This window comes from Periophthalmus magnuspinnatus, chromosome 8, assembly GCF_009829125.3.
Source record: "Periophthalmus magnuspinnatus isolate fPerMag1 chromosome 8, fPerMag1.2.pri, whole genome shotgun sequence".
In the NCBI taxonomy this organism is placed as follows: Eukaryota; Metazoa; Chordata; class Actinopteri; order Gobiiformes; family Gobiidae; genus Periophthalmus; species Periophthalmus magnuspinnatus.
In genome coordinates, this window is record NC_047133.1 from 8,714,210 (window position 1) to 8,728,636 (window position 14,427).

Here is a 14,427-nt window from a genome sequence, read left to right on the forward strand (position 1 = left end):
CTGGGCTGAATTAATGGAGTGGTGAGCGGCTATGGTAATGAAATGCATAGGGGACGGCAGCATATTTAGTCTTATAAGCAAGAAGAGGGCTGCGGGTATATGAGAAAATGAGGAAATTATATGCAAAAATACTTCTGATTATCTTGACCAAAAACTGCGGAGCACATGTCGCTAAGTGATTAATTATCGGCCATTTTAGACGGTTGGGGTTGCTCCAGTTTCTTGTCACTCTGCAGGTAAATATTGACGGTAAATGCTGGAATTCAAAAATACTTAGATGGGATATTATGCAGAGTAGATTGTTTTTAGCTTTTTACCATGTTGTAACGTTCCGTCATCAAAAACATGCCAGTCTGTGGTGTATTAACTGCTAACACATAACATATTTAGATCACCGTGTTACCTTTTATTGTTTTAAAAATGCTATATTTTCCATTTTGTTTTTGACACTCTCCATGCTAAGTTGCTCCCCCTTCAGGGCACTAGCACAACACGATCAGCTGCATCCCGCTAATGAAACTACTGCACATCACATCAGGTTTGTCAAGTCGCTGTGTACAGTTTTGTATCACATTTTTGTATATTTATGGAGAATTGTCGTGTGGGAGCATGGGTGACGTAGGTTTGTGGGCGGAGCCTCGTGCAGAATCTTACAGCTAACAGTAAGGAGGGTTCGAATAGGGCCCGGGAGAGATCGCTAAATGACCGTAACATGCATGGATGACATCTAAAACAACTTCAGGCATGTTTTTGATGAGGGAATGTCATAACATGGTAGAAGCTCAACTAATACTCCCTCTTTAACAGAAAAAAAAACATACACATCCACCCAAAACTTTATCATATTACATCTTTATCATAGTATCACTCAGCCCAATCCGTTTGCATATATCGTTCGATTCTCAATCATAACAGCCCTTAAACCCTCCTCTGTTCCATTGTTCCAGAGCAGCATTAGGTAAGGTGCTGTAAGTCTTGCTGCAGCCATCTACTTAGCATTCGAAGCCCAAATCAAGGCGCTGTGATAAGGCCTGTCGCAGCGGCAACAGTTGCTATGGGAAACCTGAGGTAGGATGCTGAGGAGAAGGAGCGGGGAAGCGTCTGGGGAGAGGGAGGGGGAAGCGGCAGCGGCAGACAGACTATGCAGGGGACTGGAGGACAATTCTCTGGACTGAGTTGTCTTAAAATGACCTCTCTTTTGTTGGGTTTCAGATGACATCATGGCGCTCGGTCTACTGTGAAATTAGGATAACGGCAGACGTATTGTTCAGTTGGATCAGATTTTTTTTTTTTCCCCCATGTATTTGAGCATCTAATTAGAAAGCATTTTGAGAGAGAGTGAGAGAATCAGGAAGTGCACGTTAGCATGTGCTAGTTGTCGTTAGCTTTACAGTGATGGCAAAACTCTGCTCTGGGGAATTGCGGTTATCATGGTGAGTAATTAGCATGTTCTGAATGCGTAAGGTAAGTGAGGAATAACTTTGCAAACGGTTGAAAATGAACTAGTTTGTTTTTTCTTTTTTAAATAGATAAATAAATCAAACCAGGAAGTGCACGTTAGCATGTGTTAAACCTGTTTGTACTATAAATACTGCCCATTCTGGTGTATAATATAACCTTTTATAAGGGCCTGCGTGCCTCCGTGGAGATATTACTGCTTTACCCTGAATGTTCCACAGTACCAGTTCAAGTGACAGGTCAGATCTGTGGAGAGGCGCCCCCAGTCAAAGTAAGAATGCATGTTTTTTTAAGGTGTTTTTGAGCAACACCTGTAATAGACTAAACGCAGGACAAATTTAAGTAAGTGGTACATTTCAAGGAAAGCAGTAACATAAACATACCCTCCACTAGCAAAGTTACATAGTGCACCTTTAACGATATTTGTATTTCTCTAAATGCCCCTATGGATGCTGTGGTGTCACTTAAAGCAATGACAAAAGACAGATTTAAATTAAAAATATATGTATGGTGGGTTTTGATTGACAGGCGGCGACAGGAGCGGTGGAGAGAGGAGCTGATGAGGGGAGGAATGATCAACGCAGTGACGCAGGTGGGTTTGGGCCAAAGAGAGAGAGAGAGAGAGAGAGAAAGGAGGAGGGAGGGAAAGTGGAGAGGGAGAGGTGAGGAGGAGAGCGTCGCTATAGAAACGAGGTGTTGACTTAGCGCAGTTTCGAGAATCTAGTGACGTATGGGAGGAAGAGAGAGATGGAAGGGGGGGAGGGAGGGAAAGAAGAGATGAAGAAAGAGGATGAGGAGAGAGAGAGAGGAGAGGGTCAGTCGGATGTGTGAAGGTGCAGTATTATGAAACTGGAGAGAGAAGGAAAGAGATGAGGGGAGGAGAGAGGGTCAGTCGAATGTGTGAAGGTGCAGTGTTATGAAACGAGACACAGCGAGAGAAAGAGAATACATTTGGACAAATATTAACGCAATCGGGGAAGGCGATGAGGGAAGAACGTGTAAAGGCATAAAGCGGAGGTATTATAATGTATACGGAGGAGATAGAAGAGAGAACACAGACACAATGTTGCCGTGTCTGTGTTTTTAATGCAAAAATGTCATTCGTTGAAGTAACTTTTAATCTGAAAATGAATCTTGAATGAAGAGATGAGCAACAGGATATGGACAAATATGGATGTTGAGATATTTTGCCGGATTATCTCTTTAACTATGCATCAGGAGTGAGTTTAAACAGGCCTCAAACATGTTTCAGTGTCAGGCTGGTTCATGGTCCAGCGTAAAATCAACGTGGACGTCCCGCAAAGCTCCCTGACGCTCTTCACAGCCAATCAGAAAGCTTGCTGTGTATGTGTACTTTGACCGAAAAGTACCTATGCCTCGAATTTTCACCGAACGCAAAGGCTGTGATTGGACAACTGATTAAAAACAACTCGGAGAAGATCAAGTTTGGTACAGAAGTTTGGATTCCCACAATGCACCTGGACCTTAATTAGCGTCGGAGAAACTCGTCTGGACGGCGTCTGGACTATACATCAGCGTTTAGTTAAGGTTCAAGTATTGCACAAAACATAAATGGAGCATAAAAGTAAGAATATGTGCAGAAATATCACTGTATATAATATTTTGGCAAATTAGATTTTTAAAGAACTTTATAAACAGTATACTATCTCGATATACCATATAAAGCTTGAAAAAGTACACAGTCTCGTACCTTGGACATTGATTTTTACATGATCTTATTTGAGCCTCTGTGACTGAAAAAGGGGGAGCTCTAGTCTCCACTTGTCCCTTTTATAAATTTTTGTTTCGTTTTTAGTCAAGCACAATAACAGCTTTTAGTCATAGTTTTAGTCATCACGGATTTACTTTTTAATGTGTTTTTCAGAAAACACAATTAACACTGATGCATGGTCACTTTTTCTGTAGTGATTTTTTCAGACGTCAGATATGGCAGATATGGGAGTCCCTGCTTAGACTGCTGCCCCCGCGACCCGGCTCTGGATAAGTGGAAGAAAATGGATGGATGGAGATATGGCATTTTACTGTGTGTACTGTTTAAATAGGGTTTATTAAACAAAAAACATTTTTAAAGCTTTCTACCATATTACAACATTGATCCCTCATCAAAACTTGACTGAAGAGGTTTTAGATGTCATCCATGCATGTCTGAGTAATTTAGCGATCTCTCCCGGGCCCTATTCTCATTCCAACCCTCCGTACTGTTAGCTGTAAAATTCTGTACAAAGCTCCGCCCACAAGCCTACGTCACCCATGCTCCCACACGACAATTCTCCATAAATATACAAAAACATGATACAAAACTGTACACAGCAACTTGACAAACCTGATGTGATGTGCAGTAGTTTCATTAGTGGGATGCAGCTGATTGTGTTGTGATAGTGCTCTGAAGGGGGAGTGACTTAGAGCTGAGAGCAAAGGGAGGGGAGACTCAGAGCATCAAAAATGAAAGTGAAACTTATAAATTTATAAAGCATGTTAATATGTTGTTTATTATTTATTTGATTAGATTTTTATATGCCTCTCTTTATCTCATTATTTGTCTATTTTATGCCTTATTTATATATATATTTTTTGTTATATACTTTGGCATCCAGTGTGGGCAGCAAAGTAAGAATTTCATTGCATAGGGAAACATTTTTCTTACTGTGCATATGACAATAAAAGCTTTGAATCTCTTGAACCTCTTTTCGGCAAATATAGCATTTTTAAAACAATAAAAAATAACATAATGATCTAAATATGTTATGTCTTACTAGTTAATACACCATAGAAGTAAAATACCCAATTTTTAAGGACTGGAAAGAAACAAGTATTCAGCTGTTGAATCTAACATTATCGTGCGTAGCTAAAATAAATGTTAGCATTTAGCATTTACCCTGTACAGTCTAAAAGTATTCTCAAGAACTGCTCTAAAACCCACTCAAAGGCAACTGTGACACCCCTAAGCAGGATTATACTAAAATAAAAAAATAAATATACATAAATAAAAACTCAAGACAGCAGTTTTTCCACAGACTTTCACTGCCATTTTATGTGCCAGGTTTTTTAATGTTCATTGTGACCTCTCTAACAGAAAAGCTCTCATAATGATAACCAGTGTAGTGAGCTAATCATAATAACAATTACAATAAAGGTAACACTTGATTTGAAAATAAAAAATGAACAAAAATTAAATCCAAACTAGATAAAAATCCCCAAAAATAAAATAAAAAAACACTTAGAGTAGTTTAATTTTTTCAAAAGTGATCTATAAGTTTCTATATTTTTTCATTAACTTGTCTTCAGGATAAAAAATATTCACGACTGCACTTCAAGTCTCTCTGAAAAGCGAACGTTAGCTTACCTTCGTCAAAATGGCAATGTCTCTCTTCCTCCACACAGATCCAATCGCACACGAAAAACACGGAAATACAGCTGTGAATTATTCCTCTGTCAATGATAAGTCTTTGTCCAAAAGTTTTTCCTCAATCCAATTTCTGCGTGTTGAGGACAGAGGAAGCCATTTTGAATTTTATTTCCTGTTTTGCGGTGTGGAGTTCTGACAGCATCCTTTTTGTCCTTTGAGGTCCGTTAACTGCAAAACTCTATAAAACCATCTTTAACAATGAAAAGAGGTGGGTTTTCCAATCATTCATAGGCACTAGTGTTAACAATAGCAGCTAGCTTAACGCTAATAGTGGTAGCATTGTGTTGTTGTCTTGTCCAATTCGAATACTGATTTTATTGACGAAAACAGATAGCTTTCTGTACCGCTAGCTTTCTTTACTGCTAGCGTTCTGTACCGGTAGCTTCCCGTACCGCTAGCTTTCCATAGCGCTATTAGCTTTCCTTGCTATTATTAACACTAGCAAAGTTACATCCTGATTCAAAGTTGTATAATCCGTAATCCCATTTCTTCCTTGTCAACAGCAGACGAAAAACATTTTGCATGGCTACAAAATAGAACAAAATACTTTCACTCCCGTACGTTTACATATATATCCCGTATTATTTATTTTTTTTGTTTTAGCTTTTCCTCAATCCCCTGAAAATACTGTATGTCTTTAGCAGCACAGTCAGAGCGGCCATGTTGAAAAATCGCAAAGGCGGGCCACCACGTAATACCTCTCTTTTGTATATATTCTTCAGATGTCCCCAAAGCTCATTAAAGACTTTATAATTTTTTATAATTTACTTCTTTGAATGAAAATATATTTACGGTATATATAATATGTACTTTCTGTCCTTTTATATCAATATAGCTTTCCGTTGTCCATTGCATTTTCCATCAGAAGAAGACAGTAGCCACAAAATGGGTGAAAAAAGTTGAAAAAGTGATTTGTTGTCCTGTTATGAAAATCCAGGTCAGAAACGCATTCCTCGAAGCATCATTAGTTATGCAGTGTCCTTGCCAAAACATTATAGCAAACATTATTAAGTCTTTCTCCAAATATATACACTGAGTGGATATATTGTAATTCAGATAGCATCGCTCATAGCTTTTTCTTGATATTGTGGTCACAGATGATAAAAATTGGCTTGGTTTTCGTCCGACTTTGGCAAACAGTGATTGCAACAGATTGTACATGTAACTGAATGATTGTGGCGTTTACATAATACCCAAGCTGGTCTTACTTCCTCTTTCTGGTCGTTTCTTCTCATCAACAATTTAGTGATGGGAAAAATACACGTTGAATCCTTTTCAATTAGCTACAACCAGTCCCTCAAAAACATTTTTCGAATTTAGATTTGAGTCTCTTGTACATTTTCTTTCGAACCGCTTTTAAAAAGTAGTGGTTCGTTCTGGCCTTTACCCATGAGGCCTTTCAGCGAACTGTGTAGGCCCAGCTGAGGCAACGGGACCGGGGTGGGAAGGGTCCCGCAAGTGGGAATCCCTCCTCCCATCGAAGTTGGAATTTGGGTGCACGATATGGACTGTGCCTGCGAACAAGGGGATGGGTTGTTGTTGTTATTCAAACCAGAGCCCATCCCGAGGCTCATCATATTATTGTTAAAATGGTGCGTTTTGTAATAGTGATTCATATGCTCCGTTCGCGCCAGATTTGGTAAGTTGACGATTTCCGGATGGTGTAGCCTTAAACTCTGCCCACCTCCTATCCCGCTACTACCACTCTGCGATATGGTCGACCCCCCGGAAATGCCGCTACCCCTTCCGCTAGCTCCGGCCCCTAGCTCATCCTCAACATTGATAATTTCGATGGCTCTAGCCGGACCGTGGTGCTTATGTAGCTGATGTTGCTTTCTCAACTTGTAAAAAACCACTAGCATCACCGCAGCCATGAAGGTTATCGCGACAAAGCAACCGATTATTATTTTTGTGGTTTTCATAACGTCATCCAAGCCGGAATATCCCGGTTCTGTGATTGGGACGGTGAATGTAGGGCGCGTAGCTTTCGGGGATAAGGAGGACCAACCCGCGGATAGAGAAGAGACAGTAGTCGGGACGCCGTCTGGGATAAAATTTCCAGAAGATGTCGGACCAGGGTGTATGCGAATTAACGTTTCATTGATAACCACCCGCGCTGGTTCCTCCTCTCCGTTCGTCTCCATGGTTTCAACCGTTACCGTGGTGAAATATGTATAATTGACACTAGCATCCGCCGCGGTTACGTTGAGAACCGCGGTTGCCGTAGTGTTACCCGCGGCGTTGGTTACCATGCACGTGTACTGTCCGGTATCGCGTAGAGTAACATTCGTGAAGTTAAGCGTGCCATCGTGTAGGACGGATATCCGGACTTTATACGAACCGTGGGTCATTAGGGTACCGTTTGGCGTAATCCAGTTGACAGAAGTTGTCGACGTGCTTGTACGGCACTTTAGCTCGGCGGCCATCCCTTCGGTAACGTTTAGATCGGTTGGTGGTTCGACAATAACGGGAGCGTAGCATGTAAAGTGGCTCTGATCCAACTCGCCTATATACTTCCCCTTCAAAAATGGCGGCGCGTGACATCGTGCGCAACATGTGGTATTGCTCGGAACGGTTTCTTTAAGCCACCAGCTGAGCCAAAGTATGTCGCAGTTGCACACCCATGGATTGTGATTCAAATGTACACGCTCAAGTTGGTGTAACGGCGTGAAGAGATCGTGAGGCAAAGAATGCAAGGAATTATGGGATAGATTAAGCTCCTCCAGGTTTTTAAGATCATCAAATGCGTTGCGTTCTATGACAGAAACTTGTGAATGCATCAGCCACAGTTTACGCAAAGCAATCAAGCCTTGAAATGAACCAGGTCGGATAATTTCCAAGCGATTTCCAGAAAGCTCCAGCTCCTCCAGTCTCACCAGGGCGGTCAGTTTGGGAATGTCTTTTAGTCCGCACATTCCGAGATTCAGATACCGTAGATTGACCAGACCGACAAATGCGGCGTCTGAAATGAAATCCAGTTTTTTGAGTTCGCCCAAGTCTAGTCTGCGGAGGGAGGGCACGCGCTGGAAAGCGTAGCCGGGCAGTGTTTCGATCGGGTTGTTGCGTAGCCAGAGCTCACGGAGTTTGCTGAGGTACTCGAAGGCGTGGGAGGGCACCAGGGTGAGTCGGTTGTCGAAGAGCTCCAGCGTGTTGAGGTTGGGGAGGCCATTGAACGCGCCCACTTCAATCTGACGGATCTGGTTCTTGGACAGTTGAAGGATCTCCAGGTGCCGCAGGTGTTTGAATGTGTCCGACTTGATCACCTGCGACGAGAAACAGAAAACAGAGAGGTTGGTTAAAGATTGTTTATGATGCAAAATTGACTTTTGTGAGCTTTTACCCATGTTGGAATGTTATTACCTCATCAAAAACAAACTGGAGCTGTGTTTGTTTCATTCACACATGATTGAGTAACTCTTTATTATTAGTCTGTAACATCTCCAAAGCTTAAAATTCTCAGTTCCACATTTTCAGGTAATGAAGCAGTAGTTTTCAAGTTAACAGTTACGTTTTACCTTTTTATTCAGTAGAGACAGGCCATTCCAGAGCTAAAATCATCCAAATGATTCAAGTGGAAGTGTATGGAGTTTAAAAACCTGGTGGAGCACTTCCTGTATTACCACATGATGACATCACAAGGTGGAACAGAGTGTTTTCTGTTTGAGAGAAAGAGCCTAAATATGCAGGATTTGTGTGTTAAACATGTGTCAATGAAACAAAACACAGCTCCAGGTCTGTTTGTGATGAGGAAACTTTAAACAAATGTAGATCAGTAATATCTATAAAGGTTCACTATGCAACCTTTCTACTGTAGAGCACTGCTGAGAAGTTTGTCAAGGTATTTTTAGTGATGAAAAAACACTTTTAAATGAAGAGGTTACATAGGTAAGTTTAATGCCATTCTGTGTAACAATCCAGACAAAACAATAATATCTCCATAGAGACGAGCTTGAATGAATTACTATTTATATATTTTATAAATAATTATTGTTTTGATAAATGTACTAAACAGATGTACATTACTTGAACTACTCTGAAACATTTCCAACTAGTTTCAATGTTTTATTTCTTTTAATCTGCCAGTGGAGGAAGAAAACTGCACTTTCATCACCAGCAAGTGATTAGTAGTTACATGATTTATCTAAGTCAAATAAAGTAAAAAAAAAAAAAAAGAGGCACAATAACAAGATTCAATTTAATTTAAGCCCTGGGAGGGGGGAAGACCCAGGACACGCTGGAAGGACTATGTTTCTTGGCAGGAGTCCCACCAGAGGAGCTGGTGGAAGTGTTTCTTCTGCATTACTTCCTCAGTAGGAGCTGCACCATATCAGAGTCAGAGCGACAGCTGCTAGAGCGGAGCTAACACGAGCTCAGAGCGGGGCTAAAGTTTACAAAGCTAACTTTTAGGCACTTTGAAGATTTAAAATGTTTTAAATCTTCATGTTGTGAAAATAGAGAAGAATCTGTACAAATTCTGACCTTTGTGAAACCTGTCAGGACACGGGCAGTTTGAATTCCTAAAAATTGCATTGTGTCTTTGGGAGAATTCTTTGTGGGCCCAAGCTCCTGGGAGCTGCAGCACTTATGGAGCGGCCAGTAGTCGATCTACCCTGGGTCAGACGGGGAGTGTCATATCCAGTTATTATGATAGATCCATGCAGGTTTTAGATCGCATCTGTTGGAAAGGAGCCAAGAAAAGGATGATTTATTTTTTGTTTTTTCAGTTCATTCTAGTCACTTTTTAAAAGTTTAGCTTCCACTGTTGAGCTGTGTTCACTACTGTCCCTAGTGGTTAGCTCATGTACTGATCCTTCCATTCCACATGTTCTCCAGAGATGGACGGAAATACAGACAGAACAACAGACAGACAGAAGCCTCCGTGTGTTTCTATAGGTACTGCAGCTCCCAGGAGCTCCGGCCCAGAAAGAATTCTCCCATAGAGCACAATGCATGTTTGGGGGAATTCAAACTGCCCGTGTTCGGCTGACAGGGCATCCACGGCTCTCACTCTTCTGTATTTCTACAACATGAACATGAACACTTCCTCCATGCGCCTAAAATCCGACTTTGTAAGATTGAGCGTAGCCCTGCTCTGAGCCCACACTAGCTCAGCTCTGGCAGCTCCCGCTCTGATTGGTCAAACCTGATCACATGGTGTATGTTTCTGATGGTGCGCAGCGCTAGGCCAATCTCAGGAAGTGATGTGGAAGAAAAAATCTTTTGTAGCATTTTGCGCCAATGAGCTCAGGCCACTGAAACAACCCAACGCCATCTTTGTTCATCTTCCAGATTTTATTTTACTTCATGTACTCCATGTGTATCCAAATGTGTCGAGAACATAGATCATAAATGAGCCTTCAGTCTGCAGCATCTGCTACACCCAAGTGAATGTAAACTCCAAACAGGAGCTGAACAGCTGAAAACTTACCGTTTCAATTATTCAACACTTAAAAATCAAGAAAAGTGTGTTAAAAATAAACAAAGCATAAAGATGAATTATTCATTTTAAAGCTTGTAAAACTAGCATAACATTAGATAGCATCAGATGGTTCTCGCGGCTTCTCTAATTGTACTCGTTTACTATTTAGGCTCATTATGCAGTAAACCAGTCCCAGTCCTGCACTCTTATGTTTTTATGGCCCTCCTGACTCAGAACAGCTGCCTTCACCAGAATATTACACTTTAATGTCCTCAGATAAACTTCATTTGTGCAGGTCTGCGGAAAAGCGAGCTGTGCATGTTGGGTAATTTCAGTATCAAAATTAATATAGATAATCATATGGTTCAGAGGAAAATGAAACTAAAATAAATTCAACAATCTCGTACAAATGTGTCTGGCTTAGAGAAGAAGAAGACGTACTGCGCTTTTTCTGTTATCTAGTTATAGTCTATGCCAACAGGGGATCATTATATTATATTTTGGACATTTTAAAACCTAATATTGATCTAAAACAGTTTAATAAAAGAAATAAGTCTGGAAATTGCAGATTAAGAAAATAAAACTGAGGAACGAAGTTTTTATAACAGGTGATGGATTTGAACCCCGTCGCTGTTCTCTGTGGAAAAGTGGGTTGGCCGTCACAGTTTATTAGAAGAAAACAGCACTTTATGAAACGTTTCTATAAAAGACGACTTCAAAAACTGCAAGAATACCTCACCTGCTTGTTAATCATTGATATGGAAACATTTGATAACAGATCGAATGACCAAAACTGAGACAAGAAAGTGGCTTCACCAAAATGGGACCCCAAAGAAAAGCAAATTTTGGTGACACAATTGCAAATAATCTGGTAACAAACTTTTATACGCACACCTGCACCTGTTTGTGATGTTTTATATAGACTTGTTGGACTTGCTTTGCTCGTGTTTCTGCTTGTATTGTATTTTAAACAGGGCGCCCATAAAAAAAGAGCTCAAGTGCTCTCGTGGGGTTCCCCTGTATAAATAAAGATAAAGAAAAGAATGAAGTACACAGCAGTGGGCGTGTACCAACGGCGGTACTGGAGCATAGACGTTTTGAATGCAGGAGAATAAAGATCACTCAGACATAAGTGAATCACTGTCTGAGTGGGTAAATAAGAAACGATTATAACACGGTAACAAGTTTCTTTAAAGAACGGGTATTTTACTTCTACGGGGTGTTAACTGCTAAAACATGACATATTTAGATCACCATGTTTCCTTTTGTTGCTTTGAAAATGCAAAATTTATACGATAACATATACCTTTTTGTTTTTTAAGTTTCTATTTCGTTTTTGGCGCTCTGAGTTTGCCCTCTCTCTGCTCTCTGTGTTAAGTCACTTCCCCTTCAGAGCGCTATCACAACACAATCAGCGTGCAGCGGATAGGGCTCAGGAGAGATCGCTAAATTACTCAAACATGCATGGATGACGTCTAAAACTCTCTCCAGGCATGTTTTTGATGAGGGAACATAATTATAACATGGTAGAGAGCTAAAAAAAATTAATAAAAAAAAATAAAAAAATTGCATAAATCCCCCTCTTTAAATTTTGCAAACCAACCACTGCAGATGATTATTTATTTGTTTATTTATTTTGCACGTATATAACATGTAACAATAAAAAGGCCACAATAGATAAAAAGGAGGCGCAGGAACCTCCGGAGAGCTCCTTTCCGCCCGCTGTCAATCAAACCTGTTGCTAACGCTAGCGGGAGTGATCAAGGGGAAAGAAAGCACCTAATTTGTCTGATATTAATGCTCATATGTTGATTTACAGACACAATAGTGAAATAAAAACACCAGGATCATGTAGAGCGGGTTAATACAAACATTTTAAGAGCAAAATGACGAGTCTGACAGCAGCAGGTACAGAGAGAGGCGACAGTTTTTCAATAGAAAGTGAACTGGAGCCACAGTCGATGGAGCTGGAAGTGCACTCCTGATCACTTCCTATTTGGAACGCAGCGGTTAGCAGGTTAGCTATGTCCATTTATATATACAGTCTATGCTCAGTGCTGCCATCTTGAGATCGTGTCTATCTCTGGACACTAAGAGGCTCAGTGCGAATTCAAACTTTCCTTTTGGATGAGAGGACGGTGGAGGGAGATAGAACTATTTTCCAACAGTCACAAGACCACGTAATTTTAATTTAGCATTTTAATAACTGTTTTAATAACTCTTAATTGTACTTCTTGTATATTTATTAAAGGAAGGGAAAAAAACAGATTAGAAACAGATAACTTCTTCCTAACAGATGTGATATTGTATTAAAAACCTCAATTGTTCACTTGAAACGTGTATATATATAAAAAATAAAAATAAAAAAAAATTGAAAACTATAGAAATATATAAATTAAAATTGCAAACGATGAGTATGAGGAGAAAAAAAACAAAAAATAAAAAATAGACGTTTTGTCATATTGTTGGAAAATTGCCGTGGCAGATGGTTGTCTAATTATTACTGAGTGTGTCTTTCTTTCTCGGTTAAGGGGCATGTTTAATAAAACTAGGTCCTATTCCGAGATGTATTCAGATTGTTTTTTTCATGTTTGAACTCTTGGCAACACGGCTGAGACACGTGTAAGAATAAAAATACATTCACTGATTGTTCCTGTACCAGTTCCTGTTTTTTTCTATGTATTTGAGCAAAATGTGTCTTGCTCATAGACTGTATATATAAATAGACAAAGCTAACGTGCTAGCTGCCGCGTTACAAATAGGAAGTGATCATGGGCCCACTTCTTGCTCCATCGACTCTGGCTCCAATTCACTTTACATTGAAAAATTGTCGCCCCTTTTTCTGTAACTGCTGCTGTCAGCCTTGTCATTTTGCTCTTAAAATGTTTGTATTAACCCGCTCTACATGAACCTGGTGTTTTTATTTCACTATTTTGTCTGCGATTCAAGATATGAACATAGCAACAGGTTTGATTGACAGCGTCGCTAAGTATCCGCTTCATTCCTAACCAATGGTGCGGGCGGGAAGGGTTGTTACCTTCAACAGCCTCACTTTGGATTGGCTCTTTGGTTGCTATGATACTTGCGGTTGGACTTCCAAATATGACACTCGGCTCCAAATTCGCCCTGTAACCGCTAGCCTCAGTGAGCGTCATTTGGCTGGAGCTGAACGCCATGGGTGACGTCACACTCACTTAGTCCACGTCTTTATACAGTCTATGGTCTAGTACAGATGCATCGTATAAACAGCTCTTCACTATAAGAAATGTCCTTAAACAGAAAAAACAGAACTTTTTATTGTATATATTGAAGGATTTCGCTGTAATTTGCTTTTACTGTGAATTTCCATAAATCTACTGCACATACGCTTCATAATTCAGCTGGACTTGAAACTGTTATTATAAAGAACTGTTCTGTTTTTTTATTTTTATTTTACAGAATGTTCAGTATTTCCTGACATGGACGCATTGCAGAAACAGGAAACGCCTTTGAGCAGAGCCTTGCACCTGCACCAGGACGATCAAAGACTATTGATAAAACTAACCCTGCGTTAACGAATCACCGTCGCTTTAACTTTTAGCTGTAAAAGGTTTTCAGACTTTCAGATAATGCTCTTCTACGGTGCTCCTGATTATGCTTCTTTTCTCCTTTAATGTTAATTTTATGATGATTATTTGTGATAGTTTATGTTTTGATTTGTTGTATTGTGATTTTAACGTCTTTCTTATTCTGTAAAGCACTTTGAATTACCTTGTGTACGAATTGCGCTATACTGTACAAATAAACTTGCGTAGCCTTTAACTTGTTGCTAATGCTAACGGGCGCGACCTCAGGGAAAGAAGACGCCGGATTTGTCTGTTATTAATGTTCATATCTAGAGCGACAAACACAATAACGGTTAATACGAACATTTTAAGACCAAAATGACGAGTCTGACTGCAGTAGATACAGAGAGAGGGGCGATAGTTTTTCAATAGAAAGTGAATTGGAGCCAGAGTTGATAGAGCTGGAGGGGCGTTGCCTTCAACAACATGGCTCTAGATTGGCTCTTTGGTTGCTATGATACCACTAGCCTCAATGAACTTAATTTGACTGGAACTGAACAGTCTTATGTGTTTTACAA

General features: G+C 40.2%; 1 protein-coding gene across 1 annotated transcript in view; it reads right to left on the reverse strand.

The window, feature by feature from the left end:
* Window positions 1-4,487: 4,487 nt before the first annotated feature.
* Window positions 4,488-14,427, reverse strand: part of lrrc4ba (leucine rich repeat containing 4Ba) — a 94,138-nt gene continuing 84,198 nt past the window's right edge. The window contains exon 3 of the mRNA XM_033971589.2: window positions 4,488-8,148. Within this exon, the coding sequence (XP_033827480.1) occupies window positions 6,202-8,148 (1,947 nt within the window). The 3' untranslated portion in view covers window positions 4,488-6,201. The remainder of the gene's footprint in view (window positions 8,149-14,427) is intronic.